The sequence below is a fragment of the Coccinella septempunctata genome, chromosome 1 (genome assembly GCF_907165205.1).
Source record: "Coccinella septempunctata chromosome 1, icCocSept1.1, whole genome shotgun sequence".
NCBI lineage: Eukaryota > Metazoa > Arthropoda > Insecta > Coleoptera > Coccinellidae > Coccinella > Coccinella septempunctata.
Window position 1 is genome coordinate 37583167 of NC_058189.1, and position 23926 is coordinate 37607092.

Below are 23926 nucleotides of genomic sequence, written 5' to 3' on the forward strand. Positions count from 1 at the left end.
TCTCATATATTTATTAGTCTTCATTGCATCGATCATAACTGTGTTTCAACCAAAATGTTTCGCATTTTGAAAGTTATCGCTGTGTGTATTTTTTACCATCATTGTTGCGCTTTTCAGATTGCCGAAACTAATAGGACATCGAAATGTAAGTTTCAATTGACATTCATGTCTGATGCCGTTTTTCTGAATTTCAAAACGCAAAATTTAAAACTTCAAATTTAGATTTTGAATCAAGGCCCATACAATGTGGGAATATTTATTCAAACTCTTTAGTATAATCCACAACCATCCTTTCAAAATTAATCACATTATTATATTTATTGAAACAGGGAATTTCTGAAGCTCTTCGATTCATAGACGTAAAGTTTTTCTACTCTCGAACTTTTAACTTTACTTTACTTTCCACACGCATTGGCGTTTGGAAAGTAATACTTTTCCAAAACCGTGCGGAAATACGTACGGAAAGTGAATAGCAGGGATTTTTTCCGCATGCAAATATTAAGGAGTCGCATCAATCATGATAACTTATTATTTTGGCATGTCTCTATGCACCAATCATAAAATGCAAACGTCTCTCTATGCGGCTGAGAGCACAAAAATAACTATTTCCATTCTATTGAACAACCGTTTTCACATGTTTTGAATTTAATATACACCAAAAAGAAGAAATGATTAGGACAGTTTTTAATCAAATTAATTTGAAGACTTGAGATAGAGATATTTATTGAATATACATAACATGCTGAAAAAATCCTTCCACAAACACGGAAATGTTCTCCAATTGAAATATGAGGAATATTATCTTTGCGTCAAAATCTTTTGATTATTTTGGTGGATAATCACTTTCATCCTACAACATAGAAATTAATTCAAAATCTTGCTTTTGACCGGCATTCTATCGACCATGACTGGGCTTCCAAGTAATGATTCTTCTTTTCTTCAGTTTTTCGAGGAACGCTACAGTACCCTTATATGTTGAGGAATCATCTCCGATTGTTGTTATTCATTAGACTACAAAATATGAAAAAAATGAACGAAATTTCCAACACAATATAAACTTCTCGAATTTTCGTCAAATTTTGACTGAAATCAAAGCAAACTACGAAAACACACGGTTAAATTCACCTCTCCTAGAAATCAAACGAATATGGTATTCGAAAAAATCGTAAAACTATATAGTTGGCACTTAGCTGGTTAATGCCCCTTGCCCCTTTTGAGCTCCGTTATTTCGATAAACTCAGAGACAAGAGTCTTTCTCTATGGATAAACTTTAATGTTTCAGTTGCTTTCGGTATTGGTTTAGTCAGGTTCGCAAATTCCCTTTGTGTAAGCCCTGATGGCCTTGAAGGAGCATGTTATACGAAAAGAGAATGTAGAAAGTTTGGAGGTACTGGATTCGGAAGCTGTGCTAATGGTTTAGGAGTATGCTGTGTAGGTGAGTAATGTAAAAAAAAACCTGACCCAAGGCCCTAGGGGTGTAAGCATGGGGATTTGGCCCTTGAAAGATATTTGAACGATATTGATGGGATTTGTAGGTACCAATGATGTTATGAAATCCTGAAAGTGTCATATCTCTAACTCACTTGTTTTTTGAGAAAGAGCAAATTATGTGAAAATGACGAAAACATTTTTCTTTCAGAAACTCATGAATCGATTGTTCCTAATTTTGGATATATCCATATATGTTTTTAAGGCTAACGGTGGCTTGTAGAAAAAAAATTATGATATTCATCGGCTTGAAGGTTTTGTGAAAAATGAAATTCTTATTTTTCCTTTCAATTTTCAACCACTATACAATTCTGGCACAGTTATGAAACAATTTTTTTGGAAACCTCGTCCCTTCTTCTATAAAATCGTGTTATTTTCGAATCTCAAAAGAAGGTACGCCATAGTCGAAAAAAATAAAAATCATGTTTTCACATGTGATTTTCACACTAAACTATACTCATTATAGTTCAGTGGATTTTCAGCGAGAACACAACAACTCTCATGAGCATACTTAATTTTTGATGAGATGAGGTATATTATACCACAGTAATTCGGTGAATAAAATGCCTTCATCTATAGCTTGTTTGCAACAGCCGAAAATTCTCTAGAGAATTTCCTCGTGAATTCATGCACCGTTAATTCTTTCAGTAAAATTCACTGTCAAGTTGCATACATATACTTCATTCACTTTTATTTTAGCAGTCGGTTGGCCATGGAAATTTGACACATTTCACTCTGTATAGTACGAAAATGTGGGGTTATGACGCTTGTCAAAACATTTTTGGGTTTTAAATCAACGCTATGTTGCCCGTTCTACGTAAAAGTTTCTGTTATTACGTATTTTATCACAATGTCGAATCTCTTCGGAAAATATGTGACAACATAATTGAAGTTTATTCAAACTGATTGAAGACATACCAAATCCAGTTATTTGCATGGAAAATACAAGAGATCAGTATAATATCATAATATGCACTAGCTTGAGGAGAGTTAATGTTTGGCTTACATCATTTGTAGATTTCAAAAATATTAACCCGAAGATGAAATGCATATGATGCAGTGGTTGGGAATGGGTATCTCCCGAAGGAATTAACAGATGATTACAAGAATGTTAAATTCTTCAACAAAAATCATCTTGTATCAATATAAGTGAAAGGAATTGAAGGAAGTTTCAAGTTAAGATGCAACTTCACCTTTGAACAAAAATTTCACAGAAATAAACAATTAACAGGGCAACTTGCGCGTATTTGTGGCTATTCATCTTAATACATTGATGTAATAATAATAATTAGGTATTTATTAGTACCTTAAGACATTTACATTGTATAGGACAAGTCAAATGAATAATAGAAAGATCCATTTTAGGGATTCTCCGATGACAATTATCGAAAATCCTGTAGTAAACTTTTCGCATTAATTCACTCAAACATAAAATTCTCAAATGCCACCACTTTTTTGGGTCTCCCAATAGAAGGAAATTCTTTGTCATCCTCTTCATTCACAATCTTTCTGATTGTGGAAATATCCAGCTGAAATATAAGTCGTTTAGATTCAGATGAAATATTATATAAATTCTCTTACATTGAATATGTTCGCTACCGTCTGACGTATTGTGGATTTTAGAATATCAAGGTATAACTATTTGAATGAGCGGACCTGAATTCTGAATAGCACTTCCTGAAACCCTGTCTCTTTTTTCAATCACTTTCGGCATTTTCGTAATAAAAAAAAATTGATATTAGTTGTGGCAACGGCGTTATGACATTAACGACATTTCATGAGTGCCAACCTAACTTCGTTCTAGTTACAAAAACTTGAGAAAATTATTTCATGGCCAACCGACTGCTAAAATAAATTTGAATGAAGTATAGTAATCTCTGCCAAAATTCTGTAGAGAATTCCCCAGAGAATTTTCGGCAGTTACAAACGATCTTGAGACTGTTAGTGAAAAGTGCAGTGTTTGCTCCAAATTATTGAAGAAAGCTCCTAGTATACTCCTAAACGTTTATCATCATATGAAGATATTTCCCAGCTTTCTATAACTTCTATAGTATTCAATTGTGATTCTTCTATTGGTGATATTGTCTGTGTCAATTGTCGTTTGGGTAGTATAAGAAAAGAAAAATTGATTGTGGTGTGAGTCTACCGTTTTCTGTGTTCGACACGTGTTTCGCTATCACAATAACATCTTATCAGGTGTGTGAAGGTGAACTGGCCGTGGTTTAAAAACACATTGTGTGAAAATCGTATAATCCAAGTTCAATTATGGATTTTCATCAAGTATCGGCCACATCAATTATTCATTTCTTCAATCGAATTCTGATCTTTTGAAGCGAAAATTTCGTCCACAAATGGCAGTGCAGAGTACATTGTTCCGATAAAAAGAACTATTTCAACCAATGGATACTGTTGCCTTTGTAACAATAGTCTTGATTTGGCAAGAATTCCACAGAATGCCCTAATGCAATGACTTCATTATAAAACGGCGAGATGGAAATCGATGCTGTCCAAAACATCAAAGTCTAGAACTAATAAAAGTTCATTGTAACTGGAATACAATTGCCACGGACAATAGCACCCGTAGAAAAATCACATGTGGCGATAAGGTCGCTTCTGTTCTTTGGCGAAAGAAAACATGGTTTTCATTTTTTTTTAACTATAGCGTTTCTTCCTTAGAGATTCGAAAATATCACGATTTCATAGAAAAAGGGACATAATTTGCTCTTTCTGTAAAAAACGAGTGAGTTAGAGATCTGAAACTTTCAGGATTTCATAATATCATTGGTACCTACCAATCCTAGCAATATCGTTCAAATATCTTTCAAGTTCCAAATCACCATGCTTACACCTCTAAGGCCTTCTTAGGTAGTATTCTTAACGAAAAGAGATTTAGCATTTCAGAGTTGGACATTATGACTGGTTTCAGAAATATAAAGGTAGAACTTTCTGTCATTGTAATAAATCAGAATGCGAATTGCTCTATGTCGAAACGCAAAAAAATTCCATCTCTACACGGCATCAATGTGCATGGAGTATTTTGAATGGGCAAGTTTCCTAAAACTCCAAAATCGAATTTAAAATTATTTATGGTAACCCTTTTCCATTAGTTATCCAACACGTAAAAGATTCGCTTCAAAATTAAGATATTTCAGAAATATACCCTTCGAAACTTCGAGTATGTAAAGGCTTGTGACGTAGAATGCCTTTACTGAAGTCTAGTAATTTTTGTTAATTAGACAACAGTGGAACTGATCAAGAAGATATAGAATTCTATATCCACACATTTCAAAAAATTGTTTCTGTAATCTGTGTCTATATATTCTTAAAAACGATGACATTTTGTGTCATTGTTTGATATTTCTATGCACTATTTGTTTTCCTTGTCAAATGTGATCACCAAACTTGATATTTATTAAGTCTATGATGATCATAAAACTTTCATGACTTTTATTGATTCGACGGGCGTTGCCGGATTGTGAAAATGACGTAGAATGTTCATAAGAGAGCACTTCTGAAATCAGAATTTTCGTAAGTGAATACAGACAAAACGCATTATGTTAAAATCAAAAAAAAATATATTTCGATATATTTGAGTTATAAGGATTTCAATGACATATATTTTGAAATTCAGGAAAATACCCCATTGTTTCTTTATATTCGTTGGTTCGAAATGAAAACAGAGAAGTGTATCGTGAAATTTACGAAAGCGATGAGCAAACAGTTTGAACTGGCAATTATGTATCATTGACATACAACTGGAAAGTTTTGCGATTAATTTTGGCAATGTATGCTTCCATAGTATGTTTCTGTATATTATTGGTGAATGTAAATAAAAACACACTGTAATTATTGTATAATTCTTTGGCGATCGATTTCGGCTATGATTAAGCCATCATCAGGCCAGCTGCAATTACATTTTCACAATTTAAATGATGCTATTTTTTATGTAAACGGTGGTCATTGTAAAGGAATGAGAGTGTGCAATCCTACCGTCGTTGGAGGTAAATTGGTATTTACCTCCAACATTTACATTCTTTCACAATGACCACCGTTTACATAAAAAAAGCATCATTTAAATTGTGAATATGTAATTTCAGCTGGCCTGATGATGGCTTAAGCTGCATTCACAATCAATTCGCGGGCCGAAGTGCACTTCGGCACGAAATTTACCATTCGCAATAATCTTGGTACCAAATACTCAAATGAATCAAAAATGTAACTGATCAAAGCATAAGCATCAGCATCATCTATAGCCGGCACGAAATTCCTTGCCGAAGTGATAGTTTGCAACTTGCAAGAAATTTTGTCTTGAATTTCATTGTGAATGGTAACGGAGAACGCCATCTGCTAAGCTTCCGTGCCGAAGTGCACTTCGGCCCGTGAATTGATTGTGAATGTAGCTTTAATCATAGCCGAAAGAATTATACAATAATTACAGTGTGTTTTTATTTACATTCACCAATAATTTTGCGATTAAATAGTAAACGATTGCAGAATTCTCTTGGGCATAACGTTCTTAGTGTATTTGCGCTCTAAGGTACAATTATATTGTACAAATAAGTGTCGGTACTGTAGGGGGAGTCCGGGAGACTTGCTCAGGTAGGAGACTTGAACCACCTCAAATATGTCAATTCAAATTGCGCGCTACCGGTCTTGTAAATAACTTGCGACATACCTACTCGTAACAAAGCACAACTATAGTCTATCCAAATCCGAGAGGCCAGCGTAAACAAACTGACTAACGCGTGATCTTATTTAAGGTACTCCTCTTATTGGTCAAAGCTTCAGGAACGCCATGTTTGCAGGTGGGAGTAATGCAGTACCGCATTACGTTTGATTCATTGATTGTATGCGAATTGTTGTGCAGAACTGCAGAGATCATTCATTGCTTTTTCTTTCGTAAATTGGTTTATAGTTGTAGCAAGTTATTCAAGTTACAAGCATTTAAGATAATGTCAAGTACTGATACTGCTGAGGAATCGCGTGTTGACTTAAGTCCTCCAAAAAAGAGACGTCTGAAACGACACTTCAGTGCCGAGATAAAAGATATGATTTTGAATACTTATAAAATTGAGATTATTCAAAATGCAGGAATGTGTTTAAAGGACGTAGAACTCCGAGTTGCTGAGAGACTTGGCATTGGAGCTCGAAGTGTTAGGAGAATTATTTCCGAATACATAAATTCCGGTGTTCTATCACAGCCGGCAACAAATCAAAATCGGACCACCAAATGGGAGTCCTTATCAGATTTCGATAAAAATGTAATACGGCGAAAAGTTCACGAGTTTTTCTTCAGAAATGAACACCCGACTATAGAGAAAGTATTAAAAATAGTTAACGAAGACTCGAACTTGCCAAATTTTAAGAAGAGTACCTTCTCTATAATATTGAAAAAACTTAATTTCAAATATGGACGTCGCCAACGCAACAGTTTTGTTATGAACCGTGACGACATTAAATGTTGGAGAAGAAACTATCTCACGAAAATTAGGACCTTCCGTGATGAAAACAGGAAGATTTACTGCTTGGATGAAACTTGGGTAAATACCGGTCATACTAAATCCAAAGTGTGGACCGATGAAACAGTTACATCTTCTCGGCAAGCGTTACTTGCTGGATTATCTACTGGATTAAAAATCCGTCTGGGAAGGTCTTGAATTTTGAGTTTAACCCTTTGGTTTCATAAAGCTTGATCAGAGAATCAACGATCGAGTGACGGATGAACGTCAATTAGTTTTCAGTCGATAAGTTGGTCATAAGCATTCTGAATATCATTCTTTCACCAAATAATTATCTATACACGCCCATTTGATGATTCTCAACTGCTACTCCTCCAATATATTCGGAAATATGAAAGTTTCAATGATTTCCTTCGGGAAATCGAATGCCAAATCGTTGATCGAGCAATCAAAGTTTTGTGAAACTTGATGTAAGTACCTTTTTGGTGGAAAACAATTTCAACATTCTTTTTCAAATGAAGTGAATATATTTTTTCAGGCAAAGGGCAAAGAATTATAGTGTGTCATATTGGCAGTGACACTGGTTTTTTAACTGGAGGACTCTGGACTTTCCAATCCAAAAAAACTGGTGACTACCATGAAGAAATGGATGGTCAGTCCTTCGAAAAGTGGTCGAGGGTATAGTTCCTAAATTGGAGGAAAATTCTATAGTAGTTTTAGATAATGCTCCTTACCATTCAAGGAAAATGGAAAAAATTCCTAATTCACAATTCAGAAAGAGTGATATCCAACAATGGTTGAGGGAGAAAAATATTGATTTCACCCCTGACCTCATAAAAGCGCAATAGTTGCAGATAGTCAGGCAGAACAAAGAAAACTTCGAAAAATACATTGTGGATGAAACCGCAAAGGCCCAAAATATTACTGTACTTAGATTACCGCCCTACCACTGCGAACTGAACCCTATTAAATTGATTTGGGCCGATGTCAAGAATTTTGTGGCAGATAAAAACACCACATTTAAAATGGCTGACGTCCAAAATCTTTTTCAAGAGGCTCTCTCACGGGTTACTTCCGAAAGATGGAGAAAGTGCGTGAAACATGTCAAACAAAAAGTTGAGGTAGACATGTGGAAACTGGATAATATTATGGATGATATAACACCAGTCATCGTCAACTTAGAGGAAAGTTCTGCATCTTCTGACGACACTACGGGGTAGTCACTTTTACAAAAAAAATATTGTTACACATTTATATACATAGTATTTCTTAAAGTGGGAACTTTAGATTAATTGTTCATGACTCAGACTCGTAGATAAGCATACACATTTTTCACCGGAACTGGAACACTCAAAAAGTTTTAAAATATAACGCTCTCGGAATTCAATTTATTAGTACACCTCTGCGTTATCACGTTCTTGACGCGTGATCACTTCATGCTGCAATGTTTACCGCTGGCCTCTTGGATTTGGATATACTATAGTGGCCGCCATCAGAACAGTTCGGGAGTGAAAGGGTTGAAAATGATTTTGTTGTTCGGAAGTAAGAAATTGAATAATTTTTGTTTGTTGCAATGTCTGAAAAGTTTGAGTTGGTTATTTGTTTAAGTTATTTGGTTTTATTTCTTTCATTGATTGATTGATTGATTGCTGTATCCCGTTACCGGGAATAAATCTACAAAAAGACATAAAAAAGGACTAAGACTAAGACTTATAATTCCTTAGGGATAACACTCCGGGCATGGATAGTCACCAACCAGATCTGGCCGCCGCTTGATTCTTCTCGAGTCTCCATTATAACTGTGCACCATAGACCTCCAATGTGTCCTGTCTAACGCTATTGGTTCCCAGTTATGATTGGCATTAACTGATTTTAGGGATTGATGTAGTGTATCCTTAAACCGCTTAAACTGGGGTTCCGGTTTCCGGGCTCCCTCTGTCAATTCGCCCTACAGAGCTGTTTTGGGGAGTCTTGTGTCTTGCATCCTCAGAATGTGGCCGCTCCATCTGAGTCGGGCCCTCGTTACATGAGTCTCAATTGTTGTACAACTCGCGCGTTGCAAGACTTCCGCATTCGAAACTTTGTGGAACCATCTGATGTGCATTATCTGTTTTAGATGACGTTGATGTTCAAGCTGTTTAATATGTCGCCTGTAGGGCGTCCAGCTTTCGCTTCCGTAAAGAAGCGTTGGGAGGACGTCTGCTTTGTAAACAGCTGTCTTGGTCTTCAGATTGAGGTCGTGATTTTGAAACACTATCCTTTAACTTCCAGAATGCCCGTGATGCCGAATTGACGGTTGTGTATTTCCGTGTCCAGGTTAGCCCTAGTATTTATGAAGCTTCCCAAGTATTTGAATTGCTCGACTTGTTCTAGAGATTCATTCTCCAGGCTGGTATCTGTTTGAAGGCGCTTCAGGCCTCCATCGCATCTGAATCTTATTCCAACACCTCTTACAGGCATAGTCATGTCAGCAATTATCGAGACAGCTATGGCGAAAATATTGAACGGTAAAGGCGCTAACACGCCTTTACTATACGGTAGCGAAACATGGGGTACAAGACGAATGGATGAACAAAAACTGCATACTACGGAAATGCGCATGCTTCGATGGGCAGGGGGGGTTACACTTAGAGATAGGGTATATACGGGGTAGCTTCAAGGTGGCACCAATTACCGAAAATTTGAAGGAGTCCAGATTGAGGCGGTTTGGACATGTGATGCGTAGACCGGAAGATCACGTAGTGAAGAAGTGCCTTTCCATGGCTACTAAGAAGAGGGGGAGGGGCAGGCCCCTGACTACCTGGATGACGAATGTCCAGAGGGACATGAAGGAGTTGGGCCTGTCAGCTGATGACGCTTATCGGCGAGATGAATGGCGCCTCAAAATTAGGAAAGTCGACCCCGCATAACGGGAAAGGGCTAGGACAAAGAAGAAAGAGAAGAAGAAGAAAGGCGCTAACACGCAGCCTTGTTTTATTCCAGAGTTGGTTGAGAAATGGTCGGTTGTAGATCCATTATGCTGTATTCTAGTGGTGTTGTTTGTATGAAGGCTCTTACACACTGCTAAGAATTTTTCGGGTACTCCAAGGAGTCCCATGATTTTCCATAGCGCTCTCCGATTCACCGAGTCGAAGGCCTTACTTAAATCGATGTAGGCTGTATAGATCCTTGATTGTTGTTCACGGGCCTTCTCTTGCAGCAGTCGCAGTGTGAAAATTAGGTCCACCGTACCTCGATTTGGTCGAAAGCCGCACCGAGATTCGGGTAAAAGCTTGTCTAGGAGTGGAATCAGACGATTAGCCATAATCTTCGAGAGAAATTTGCCGGCCACGCTAAGCAACGATATGCCCCTGTAATTGTTGCAATTTGACGTATCGCCTTTGTTCTTATAACTAAGGCGTCTCTAAAGTCTTGTGGCACATCTCCTTGTTCCCAGATCCTGTGGAATAGTGCTAGGAGACTATTGACAATGTCTTCATCCAGGGCTTTGAATATCTCCGCTGGAACGCCGTCTTAACCTGGTGACTTATCATTCATCATATTTTTAATCGCACCTATGATTTCCGACATTGAAATTTCGTCATCAAGCGATGTTATCGTTTTTCCTCCAAAAGAGGTGCAATATGAGTTTCGCTGTCGGCGAACCAGTCTGGGGATTTTAGGGAGAGTTCTGTGCCCAGTATTTCATTGATTAATCAATTAGTATAGAGCCTTTTTAATAATAGTTGAAACAGGTTCAAGAAAATATCTATTGAATAGACTAAAAGGGAGTGCGGGAGACTTGACCCATGCTATGGTCGGGAGACATAATCAGTGGTCCAAGTTTCCCGCACTGAGCTAAGATAATTTGCTTCAAAAAAGGAAAATTGAATAATAGAAATGAATATAAAAAAATATACAAAGGTTCAAAACAGTGAAAAACATCTCTAAAATAAGTGAGAGTGGCTCTGATATAGAAAATATCTATTGTATACGCTGATATATCTGATGATGTAAACCTTGAGCGCCCACCAAAGTAGCGTACCGCTGACATGGCACATACATAATAAAGGCGATTCAGAATTCTCAGATATCGCATATCTGAGTGAACTATCAGTAATTATACTTCATTCAAATTTATTTTAGCAGTCGGTTGGCCATGAAATAATTTTCTCAAGTTTTTGTAACTAGAACGGAGTTAGGTTGGCACTCATGAAATGTCGTTAATGTCATAACGCCGTTGCCACAACTAATATCAATTTTTATTACGAAAATTCGAAAATGACGAAAGTGATTGAAAAAAGAGACAGGGTTTCAGGAAGTGCTATTTAGAATTCAGGTCCGCTCATTCAAATAGTTATACCCTGATATTCTAAAATCCACAATACGTCAGACGATAGCGAACATATTCAATGTAAGTGAATTTATATAATGTTTCATCTGAATCTAAACGACTTATATTTCAGTTGAATATTTCCACAATCAGAAAGATTGTGAATGAAGAGGATGACAAAGAATTTCCTTCTATTGGGAGACCCAAAAAAGTGGTGGCATTTGGGAATTTTATGTTTGAGTGAATTAATGCGAAAAGTTTACTATAGGATTTTCGATAAATGTCATCGGAGAATAAGTTCCCTAAAATGGATTTTTCTATTTTTCATTTGACTTGTCCTATACAATGTAAATGTCTTAAGGTACTAATAAATATCTAATTATTATAATCACATCAATGTATTAAGATGCATAGCCACGAATACGCACAAGTTGCCCTGTTACTTGTTTATTCATGTGAAATTTTTGTTCAACGGTGAAGTTGCATCTTAACTTGAAACTTCCTTCAACTCCTTTTACTTATATTGATGCAAGATGATTTTTGTTGAAGAATTTAACATTTTTGTAATGATCTGTTAATTCCTTCGGGAGATACCCATTCCCAACCACTGCATCATATGCATTTCATCTTCGGGTTAATATGTTTGAAATCTACAAATGATGTAAGCCAAAGAAGATAACGAACATTAACTCTCCTCAAGCTAGTGCATATTATGATATTATACTGATCTCTTGTATTTTCCATGCAAATAACTGGATTTGGTATGCCTTCAATCAGTTTGTATAAACTTCAATTATGTTCGTCACCTATTTTCCGAAGAGATTCGACATTGTGATAAATACGTAATAACAGAAACTTTTAAGTAGAACGGGCAACATAGCGTTGATTTAAAACCCAAAAATGTTTTGACAAGCTTCATAACCCCACATTTTCGTACTATACAGAGTGAAATGTGTCAAATTTCCATGGCCAACCGACTGCTAAAATAAAGTTGAATGAAGTATAGGTACATATTATGCATCGCTTTTGTCATGTATGTGCCATGTCAGTGTTACGCTACTTTGGTGGGCGCTCTCCCGTAGACAATCGTTGGCCATTGGAAATTGTTATCTTTTAATGTTTTTCCTGATAAACAAACTTATGGTTAAGTCTCTTTCGCCCCCTGTTCAACTCTCCTATGGGTTAGAGAGACATATGAGACTATTTTAGGTTTATAAAAAAGAATTGCTGTACTCAGAATGTTCATCTCACCATAACACTTCTATTATCTATCATTAACTATTCGGGCATGATTTATTCACGCAAAAAATTGAGTTGCTACCATTTACAGATACAACTTGAGTGGCTTCAGAGTCACAAGGGGTTCAACTCTCCTGGACTTCCCATACTTCGCATGGATGTTTAGAAATACGCAATTATGAATGTTCGAATATCAAACATCTTGCAGTCGTATATAATAGTAAAATTGCTAACATAGAATTCTTAACAATTTTTAACCTTTTTGTGCAGTGCAGAAGAGCTGCGACGGAACAACGACTTCAAACAATACATATTTCACCAGTCCAAATTTTCCGAGTTCTTATGGTGAAGGAACAACTTGTTCATTCAATATTAAGAAGCTGGACAACGATATATGCCAGGTAAAAAGAAATGAGATTTACATTTATATTATGAAAGTTATTCCTCCAACTCTCCCAATGATTACTTTTAGGCAAGAATTGATTTTATTGCCTTTTCGCTGGATCAACCAAATGCAAACGGCGTTTGTGTTAATGATGGATTAACTATAATTGGAGGAGCATCTCCTGTACCAACAATTTGTGGCGAAAACGGTGGTCAACATATATATGTGAATTTCGCCGAGAGGGGTAGTATACAAATGAATATTTTCACTGGACTTTCAGCAAACACAAGGAGAATTTGGAGCTTCAAGATATCACAAATAGGGTGCGACTGTCCCACTAGAGGTAATAATTATTTTCCTACTAGCGTTTCGAAAGTATTACTTTCCACACGCATTGACGTTTGGAAAGTAGTACTTTTACACAAGCAAATATTAAAGAGTCGCATCAATCATAAAATTTTGGCATGTCTCTATGCGTCAATCATAAAATTCGAACGCATTTGCGTGCGGGAAAGGAATAGAAGGCGTTTTTCCAGCACCTTTTGGGAAAGTATCTCTTTGCAACTTGAAATGCGTGCGGGAAAAAGGTTGAACGCGCAAGCTTGTAGAAAAGTAGCGGCCACGATCACGCCGCTATATCACTGAACAGATCGTGATATTTATTATGTGATATTACATTTGCATGGAACGCTTCTCGATCGTGATCGTGGCCGCGGCCGCTCATATGTGTTCACCGCCTAATTACATCAGAAAAACAGAAATAAGAAGTAATGAATTTGAGAAGACTGAGTTGTGATATAATGATGATGGCCAAGAGGTGAAAACTAAAATGTCTAAGTCATAAATGAAATCAATACATTGAATATGAGCAGTGTAAGAATATTATAATTTAAATATGAGCAGAGCAAGAATATTATTATTTAAATATGAGCAGAGAAAGAAAATTGAAAATTGTATATGAGCAGAGCAAGAATATTATAATTAATATAAAAAACGTTGGTCTTGAAGATTGTAAAATTCATCAATGAACACAACATTTACAGAACCGGATTGCTTACAAGTAAACACGATTAGAACGTCCATCAGAAAAATAGGAGATACAAATGATAAATCATGAGAGGTACAGAATGAGAGTACTAATGAGGGAAATCACTAATCGTTGGTTTCGAGAAGGGCAGAAGGCTTGAGAACTAATCTGTATATCGAGCATTTCGAGCAAGGTGAATGAATATGATGATATATCAATGAGAATACAGATTATGATGAGGAGATTATACCAAATGCGAGAGTACACGATTACCAGAGCAGGCCTTCCGGGGTAGAACCAGGATGAGGGACAAACAACCAGTGTCATGGCTTACCACTGACCGTTGAACCATATTTGAGAAGTTCACATCTTGTTCTGAAAGAAAACTACTAATTCCAGGGTCCACCCTGGAGGACTTGACATCAGTAATTATTTATGTACGTGAGCGGTTAACATCAGAATTGCCTCGAGAAATGAAATAAACTGATTCAAATAAATGAGATGATCATGAGAAAACAATAAATCAGCTTTCATTATCAATGAAAAAGACATGAGAAGGTTTAATTCGGGTGCTACATACCCATTTCCATGTGAGAAAAAATAGAGAGGTCTGCAAATCTTTGGAAAATTATAAAATACTCGTATCATAAAATATTCAGGAGAATGCATTTAATCGAATTGTCTCGTGTGAACCTATTAACTAAGCAGTACCAGTAAGAATTATAAATCTGTTTGAAGATTATGAATTAACATTGCAAGCGGACTCATTTCATACAGAATGAACAGAACATGAAAATGGTTATTTAATAATTTTGAGAAAACTTCTCAGTCTTCTGAGAACATACATTACCTTTTGAGTAATTAGCACCAGAATTGAATGAGAAGACTTGAAAGAAAATTACTTTGATGAGATTACAGAAGTTTTACAGTAAACTAGGTTAGCACAATGAGAAGTAATTCAAGTGAACAAAGAGAATGGCAAGAGAATGTGTAGTTTTCCGCTTCGGAAAAACACCGAGAGTGGGGCTGCTACTTCGGTCGATTAGCGCACCGCAAAATTGGGGTACTATACGAGGCCATCCATAGCTAGCCAAGAGCGTAGACAGGAACAAGGTCGGAGAGGGCATGGTCAATTTTCCGCACAGAAATTACATCCTTATAAGACCATTTGTTGAGTGAATTATATCAAAGCAATGGAAAAAAAACTTATCTCGTGATGACTGACTCCACTATATGGTTTAATTCACAAATTTCTTTACAATGGTCATCACAATCTTCTTCTTGTTCGAATCCTCCAATCGTAAAAATGAAATAGGGTAACAAAAATTGCACTTCGTTAAATAAGCACAATATAACAATTTTTTCATGTGACCTGATGCAACTAATCAGAAAAACGCAGCTGTACTGATCCATGTATCTCAGCCATATGTTTGTTTTGTTTCATTTTTCCGATGCCGGAGTCACCTTCCACAGTCCTTTACCCGAAATTCAATGAAATTCTGTATCTTGAATATTCTAAAGATAATTATATAACTTATTTTGTTGGCCTCTATCTTCTATCAAAAAAAAACCTCACAGAACATACAGATAGTATGGTTCGCTTTGTTATTTTTTCACAGAAGCTCGACGAGTCGATGCGCATCTATCTGTGTCTTGAATTGTGAATAATGAGAAAATTGTGTTCAATTAACGTAGAATGAGTTGAGAGTTGGCCAACTTCTCACTTGTTTTTTGTTATTATTTGTTACTTGGCTGCATGAACACTCTCATTGAAAAATAGATAATTATTGTTATATTCGGTATTTCTTATTTTGGGCTGCTTAAAGCCATACTTAGATTATTGTCAAGCTCAACAATTAACAGAACTTATTTAAGCATTGTATAATTTTCTGAACTTTTTTTAAGCCCCATCTGGATGCCTCATGTATCACACCTCACTTTCTGGGACTGTGAGGAGCTTCAATTATGGCACAACAGGGAATGCAGCATCTTCAAGACAACTCATAAATCAAAATTATGGTGTATGTATAGCCATGCAACCTGGATATTGTTCCATAAACTGGAGTCAAACCAGTGGAGATCAGTATTCATTCAGCGTATCCGGTAATACTGCCACTTCTGCTTCAGATGGAACTATAGGCACCAATGCGGGGGCAATTATTGGAGCTCTTTGTACTAATGACTACGTTGTAATACCGAGTCCAACATTTACGGATACTCGAACGCCTGCAAATGTCGATAGATTCTGTGGGAACGGATTCGAGCCATTATCAAGTAAGTTGAAAATATGTTACTCTTCTTGCTATTCCGGTGGAAGGATTCTTTCACATTGATGTTTATTCAAGAATAATATAATATATACGATAAGCTGTACGAGTATACAATGCTAGTCAAAATCCTCAATCCTCCCTTTGTATCATTTGAACGGCTACACTCAAAATGAAGAAATTTTGAAGGTGAAAAAAGTTATCTATCAACAGCCTGTTCATAACAGGAAACGTAATAATGTTTGAGTCAGTAGTTGGTCACGTTGCAGTGCAACTGTTTCTGCATTCAAAAGTGACCCTATTTTCCAGTGTGAAAATATAGCCGAATGAGATTCGGCAGAATTTGACCTTGAATTCGTGGTACGCCACTGTACAGTTGAGCGGTTGCCGACGCAAACATTAATGGCCGTTTGCACCGTTTGTCTAAACAACGATTATATTCTTAAACAACGTTTATATCCTTAACCGGGTTGCACCGTTCCTAAACGTTGATTATAAGGCCCTTAAACGTTGTTTAAACTAAACGCAGAAATTTGCTCGATTAAAACGTTGATTGAAGTAATACTTCAAATTCGATTGACAACTGTGTTTTCTATTTGTGTTGATATAAAATTCGAATTAATAATGGATGATTTGGAAGATGAGATATTACTTGATGATGATCTTGATGCACTTCGGCAATATCGAATTTGGATTTCCTAGATGTTTTCCCCGTAGAAGAAATTATTTCGAAAGAATGGACCTCACTTTTTTCAGAAGATTTCGATTAACGAAAGAAACCTTGTTATTTTTCTTGCCATATATGGAGAATGATTTGGAATTTCCCAGATGTTTTCCCCGTAGAAGAAATTATTTCGAAAGAATGGACCTCACTTTTTTCAGAAGATTTCGATTAACGAAAGAAACCGTGTTATTTTACTTGCCATATATGGAGAATGATTTGGAATTTCCCAGATGTTTTCCCCGTAGAAGAAATTATTTCGAAAGAATGGACCTCACTTTTTTCAGAAGATTTCGTTTAACGAAAGAAACCGTGTTATTTTTTTGGCCATATATGGAGAATGATTTGAAATTTCCCAGATGTTTTCCCTGTAGAAGGAATTATTTCGAAAGAATGGACCTCACTTTTTTCAGAAGATTTCATTTAACGAAAGAAACCGTGTTATTTTTTTTGCCATTTATGGAGAATGATTTGGAATTTAATAATTAGTTATATTATACAAATATAGATATTTCAGGAATATTAGTGTTGACCCAATAAATCAATTGCTAGCTACATTGAGGTTTTATGCTAGTGCTGGTCAGTTGGCTTCTGTTGATAATTTCATAAATGTAGATGTATCGAGAGGATCGAGAATTATTCCCGCCGTTTCATTAGCAATTGGTAAATTATATTCCGAATTCCTTAAAATGACCAAAGATGAAGATATAGTGCAAATTCAACAGTCCTTTCACAAGAAGGCTTCTTTTCCTAGTGTAATAGAATGTGTTGATGTTACCCATGTTTGCACTTCAAATTCAAAACACAACACCGAATCTCCAAAAAAAATGTTCAAATTTCCCACCTTGACAACAGAAGTTTAGTCAGAAAACCTTGACTTCTTTTTCTTTTTAATTTATCTTCTATGATGTGCTTGGCTGAAATTTTGAATTTTTTATGCTGTGAGTGGTGTTGCCAAATCTATCCATGATTAAATTAAACAACGATTATGATTCCAGGGTGCAAAACGTCAAATGCTAAGCAACGTTTAAATATTAAACATCGATTAGTTTAACCATGGTTACCAGCGAAACGGTGCAAACGGGCATAATTCTCCGGTCCAGAATAATATACATAAGAACTATTATTATGACGTTAACTTTTTTTCATTTCTATTCACGATTATTGAAAGCTGAGGGGAAATAAAAATAAATGTATAAATACATGGATAACTTAAAAAAGGTACTTAGGATCGACTTTAACTTCGAAAAGTATATTAAAAAACTCTAGCAGCATTCAGTGTCTATGTTGTTGAAAAGTTGTAGGTTCATATAGAATGCTCTTCAAATTCGGGAATTGTAAAGACAAACCGCAGCAGACAAAAATGCATTTTACTGCACTTTACTGCGTCGAGATCGTCAGCGGGCCCTGGTACAAACTGAAATTACACCCCCCCTCCTTCCTTCCAAAATAAATAATATTATTGAACATTTTTGATATTTTGAATGTACAAGAGTCACTACGAAGTCTGATTTAATCTGATGAATGAAGGAAAAAAGAAATAAAATGGATCATATTTTTCTAACATAAACTCAATTGCAAGTTTTTTGCAAGTAAAATTATTTGAAACAATTGAAACCCTCCAAAACAGCGTTCTTTATTCCTAGATGTTAATAAATTTCATTCGATAGATATATGTATTTATGTATATTATTTTGAACCATACAGAGATTTTCTATTTGAGATTAAACATAAATTGTTTAACTATATAGAAAGTAAAGAAGCACAACTGCATTCATAGGTGAAATTGGTAAAAAAGCATTTTCAAAACCTTGTAATAATTCATTCATGATAATATGACACCAAAAGCAGTACAAATTAAATTAAGTAACTACTTCGAAAACCATAATCTTCAATAAGTTTAAGCTTCAAAAATCAGAAAAATCCTTATATACGTTTGTTTTTTGAACAGAAGGCATGCATTCTTTTACACATGCATTTAATTATACCTTCTTTAAAGCCATGTGATTTGAACATATTTATTCAGTTATATTCAAAACATGAACTAAATAATAAATAAATAGGTTCAAATCACCTGGCGTTTCCAAAAAGATATAATTAAATGCATGTGTGAAAGAATCTTCTATTCAAAAAACGAACATAAATATGGATTTTTCTGATTTTTGAAGCTTAAACTTATTGAAGATTAGGTTTTGAAACATCAATGTATTCAGAAAAAAATTGCAATAATTTGACGTTAAAAAATATACAGGGTGTTCCATTTGAAAAATACCAAGTTTGTGCTAAATCTAAAAAACAGTGCACTAAAAAAATGTTTGAATACGCCTTTGACTTTTATGTAAAAATATCTATGATAAGTCGTTTCCATTTTTTTTATCTTATAGATTATAGAGAGCCTGAGAAATAATAATATCTCCAAATGTGAACATTTTAGTTTTCGCCCTATATTTCAGATTTCAGGAACGAAAGCAGTTGGAATATTTCTGTTTGTGGCTTAAAAACTTTTACAAAAAAGTGATACAGGGTCGCGGAAACGGCATGTCTATATCTTTAATGATAGGTGAGTAGCTGAGATACAGTACAGTCTCAACCAAAAGTGGACACAGTGTACAGGGTATCCCAAATTGCCTGATTTTGGCTGTTTCTGGTACTTCTAGACTAGATAGGTAAAAACTTTGAGAGGAGTCCTGGGCTGGCAGTCCATAACTGAAAACCGGTTCACGATATCTTCAATTTTCTTGAAGATATGACCAAATTTTGAAATTTTGTCGATTTCGAAAATGTGCCGTAGAGTCATTCGGGGTAACTGAGCGCAGTGGGTAAGTGTGCGCAGTGCGTATATCTCGACTATGCAATGTATGAAAGAGGGGTTCATTTGGGTGAAGCAAGGGCGCAGAATCGCCAAATTAGTTTTTCATAGGATTGCGCCGTGCCACGTTTCTTTAACTTTTTATTTGCAATCAATCAAATTCACTAGTTTTCTTGTTAATTTTTAGCATCTCTGCAAATTCTGCCAGGTCCAAGTTCCGAGTCCCTCAGTGTTAAACAATATTTTATTCGATCATGGGCATATTAATCTAAATATATAATGAAAAATTTTAGGTTCTCTCAGCTGCTCAACTCTATAAGAACGTCAATTCAAATTTTGGCTTACTGGGGAAAGTGTGCGCGGGTAAGTGTGCGCGGGTAAGTGTGCGCATAGATTCATTATATGGGCATTAGTTCAGTGAGGAATAAATTATGACATTGTTGATTTTCTTGATTAAGACTCGATCAATATTGTCCTATTTGTTCAGAAAAATATAAAGAGCCACCAACAGGGGAATGTATCAAGTGTTGTGTTCACCAAGAATTGTGGCACGAACAATAATGCACTGCTTTTAAAAAGGCGCTTCTGTATTGACAATAAACAGCATTTCTCTAATATTGTAACATTTTGATGACATTATTTTGTAATTTGTTTTGATTGTGTGGTTCACAAAGCACTGCGTTCACTTACCCCGTGAGGGTGCGCACACTTACCCGCAATACGGTGCATGTGAACGCACTCCGACTTTCTCTATTAAATTCTTTTTTGCGGAAATAAAACGTTTTTGTTTGTTTGCTTTTTGATGTTTTCTTATAGATTAGAAAATTCTCTATCTTATGAATATGTTTTTATTTTCCTAGCTTCAACATTTGAAACAGGGTATGGCTTGAAAGGCAAAAGTGAGCACAGTTGCCCCGAATGACTCTATCTCCTTTATTTACAAAAATATCTGAAAACGGTAAAAACTTTCTACAGGCACTTTTTCATTGGAAATACTATACCATATTCAACTTTTTTTTATCCCTTGTACTAAGGGTGGAAAAAAAAAACAACTTCGTTATTTTAAATACGAATACCTTCTTTTTTTGGCCTCATATCATCCAAAAAAAATTAGCTTTTCAAAAATATATATATGTCGATATATTACTTTCTTACTCGAGGCAGAATCACCATTTCAGTAGAATTTGCATTTTTGATAGAATTCTATGAAACCATTGACCACAAAATTGTCCACTACCAATAAATCTGCATCTCTATGATACGAATTGAAATTTTCTGTTCATATAAGTAAATAGACGAAGTGGGGATCAATAGTGATGGGCTAGTCAATAGACAATATGAACACTATTGGTCAAACCAAAATGAAAATATTTGTAGACAAATAAACAGGCAAGGACGGTTTGGATTCAATGTATGGCTTGCAATTGTGAACGGAAGATTTCTGGGACCTAAAATATAATATGAAGAAAATTTGGCTTGTTTGAATATTTCCGAAAATTTTGTTGAGGAGTATATTGACAATATTCCTCTCAGTGAATCGAGGTTGCTTTCTTATCAGCAGGATGGCGCATCTGCCCATAATTCGCAACGAACTAAAATTTAATTGAATAGATTATTCGACAATCAGTGGATGAGTAAGCATGATCCTATGTCCTGGCCAGCAAGATCACCAGGCCTCAATCCTTTAGATTTTTCTTCATGTGGAGATATCTTAAAAATAAATTTTTCACGACTCCAGTCATTAATAGGACTGATTTAGAGCAGAGAGTCAGGAACGCCAACAGAGTCATTTCCCCAGTTATGCTGTTGAATTCAGTGAATTCTGTTAGAAAAAGAAGTAGAACTTGTTTACAGAATAATGGAACTCAATTTGAGAAATTTTAATAAGTTATACTGAAATTTATCATAGAAATTCTGTTCGATATTTATTCCAATTGAGTGTAACATGAATTACATGATTTTATTAAAGTTACAGGTGTTGCAGCTAACAAATGAAATTATATGAACGGAAAGTTTCAATTATTCGTATCATACAGATGGAGATTTATTGGGAGTGAACAATTTTGAGCTCAATAGTTTCATAGAATTCTATCAAAAATGCAAATTTTACTAAAATGGTGATTTTGCCTTTAGTAAGAAAGTAATATATAGACATATATGTATATATATATATTTTTGGATGATATGAGGTCAAAAAAAGAATGCATTCGTATTTAAAATAACGAAGTTGTTTTTTTTTCCACCCTTAGTACAAGACATAAAAAAAAGCTGAATATGGTATCGTATTTCCAATGAAAAAGTGCCCGTAGAAAGTTTTTACCGTTTTCAGATATTTTTGTAAATGAAGAAGATACACGGCACATTTTCGAAATCGGCAAAATATAAAAATTTCGTCAAATCTTCAAGACAAATGAAGATGTCGTAAAACGGTCTTATGGACTTTTCACGACAATCGAGTGCAGGACTCCTTTCAAAGTGTTTACCTATCTAGTCTAGAAGTACCAGAAACAGCCAAAATCAAGCAATTTGAAGAAGTCATCAAAATAAATCTTTTCACAAAAAAAACTACTACATAAAATATTCAAAATAGCTAAACTTCCTTTCTCTCATGCCGAGTGTGATTACACGAGAAAAAGGGTCTGATTCTTTTTACTCTCACTCCACTGAATCGAAGAGTATCTTCGCACGACTTGTTGGCGGTTGTTATTTTTTTAATGGAATTAAACATGAATTAGATGAATTCATTCGAATGAATCGAATACGTTTATCCGCATAATTCGATATTGAATTGATGTAATCGTCGTGTTCGAACATTCAAGAATAGAATATTTTCACTCTCCTTCTCCCCAATTCTGAAGTAGGATTCAATAATAAAAACTTTTTACACGTCTGTTGAACCGTCTTTTTCCTTTGCTGATAATTTCAAGAAACCATCCAAAACGCTTACTTGACAGTTCAACTGGAAGATAGTACAGCACAAGCTAAGAATTACGTTTAGACATGCAATATCGACGTTCAAAATTCCACACTCTACTCGACGACGAATTTTTTTGAACGCAAGGGACTTTGAGTGATTGTGGTTAGCTAGTTCGATTCAGATAGTCCCATTTGTTGGTTTTCATATAAATAGATGTAGAATTTATTCAACCGACTTATTGTATTCACTGTAACATCTTCTTAAAAGTTCAATCAACCGGTGCATAATTGCTATGTGACTTGGGGATACCTATTCAGATTTATATAATTATATTTTTCACGATGAAAACCTAGTGGAATATGTCATTATTGAAAGTGTTCGCACAAAAAGTGTAACAGTTTCTGTTGTTACGCCAATCAAATATAACCTAGTGCAGAATACCCTAAGTAAGAAAAATTTCTTGTTTCGGCATCTTCTAAACCTTTCGTACTGACAGTTGTAACTGATGCAATGGAGGTGGGGGACATTGGAAATCGTGGATTTTCTTTGGATTTTTCACAGCAAAGATGTACTGGAATGCCATTTTGATCGAATAAAAGAAATAAGCAAACAGAGACAATAGAGTTTTAATTCTCAATCCCGCAGAAAGAATATAACATTTCTATAAGTCGCAAAAATACGAAACTGAACGAATAAATTCCTGAAATGTGAATCTGACTTCAATATCAGACCCTCAAAGAGTCATTATAATAATAGATGGTAAAATTTTAGGTGAATAAATTTTGTGAATCTGGATAGCTGAAGTCTCCTCAAAGAAATTTTGTTTTCACTTTTTTATGAATATTTCTGAAAATTAATGATGTCCCAGTTCTTCTTCACAATATCGCCACAAAATTGATTGACGACATTATGGATATCTATAAGTATTAATTTATGCGATATATCAATATTCAAACAGCCTTGCAGGAGAGGATGGGAGACTAAAAAAAAACATCTTCATGAAGGTAACGAAGGGTATGTGTACAGTGAAAATGTTACAGACAGTCAATAATTTTTGAACTCTCCCTTTTCGTTTCCGTTAATTATCTATAAAAACCATTTTTTTTAATTACTTCTAATCCATTGGAAAGAGAAATCGTAATGGACATTTAAATTTTTTGCAGCAACTTTCCATAACATAAATGAGATACAAAAGTGGTAGCGACATTGAAAATATGATTCCTCTTGAATAGAATTTAAAAAGAAGGATTTAGTGGGAGATTCTGAAGCTTTTGTTTTTTCTCAATAAGGAAGGTTCTGTTC

The 23926-nt window shown here is 35.3% G+C and overlaps 1 protein-coding gene across 1 annotated transcript; it reads left to right on the forward strand.

Annotated features, from left to right (window-relative positions):
• Window positions 1–12: 12 nt before the first annotated feature.
• Window positions 13–23240, forward strand: LOC123316489. Its single transcript, XM_044902593.1, has 6 exons — window positions 13–145; window positions 1283–1435; window positions 12769–12899; window positions 12971–13226; window positions 15816–16184; window positions 23094–23240. Exons 1-6 carry the CDS (start codon window positions 55–57, stop codon window positions 23210–23212), a joined length of 1119 nt encoding a protein of 372 aa, XP_044758528.1. The 5' UTR covers window positions 13–54; the 3' UTR covers window positions 23213–23240.
• The last annotated feature ends 686 nt before the right edge of the window (window positions 23241–23926 follow it).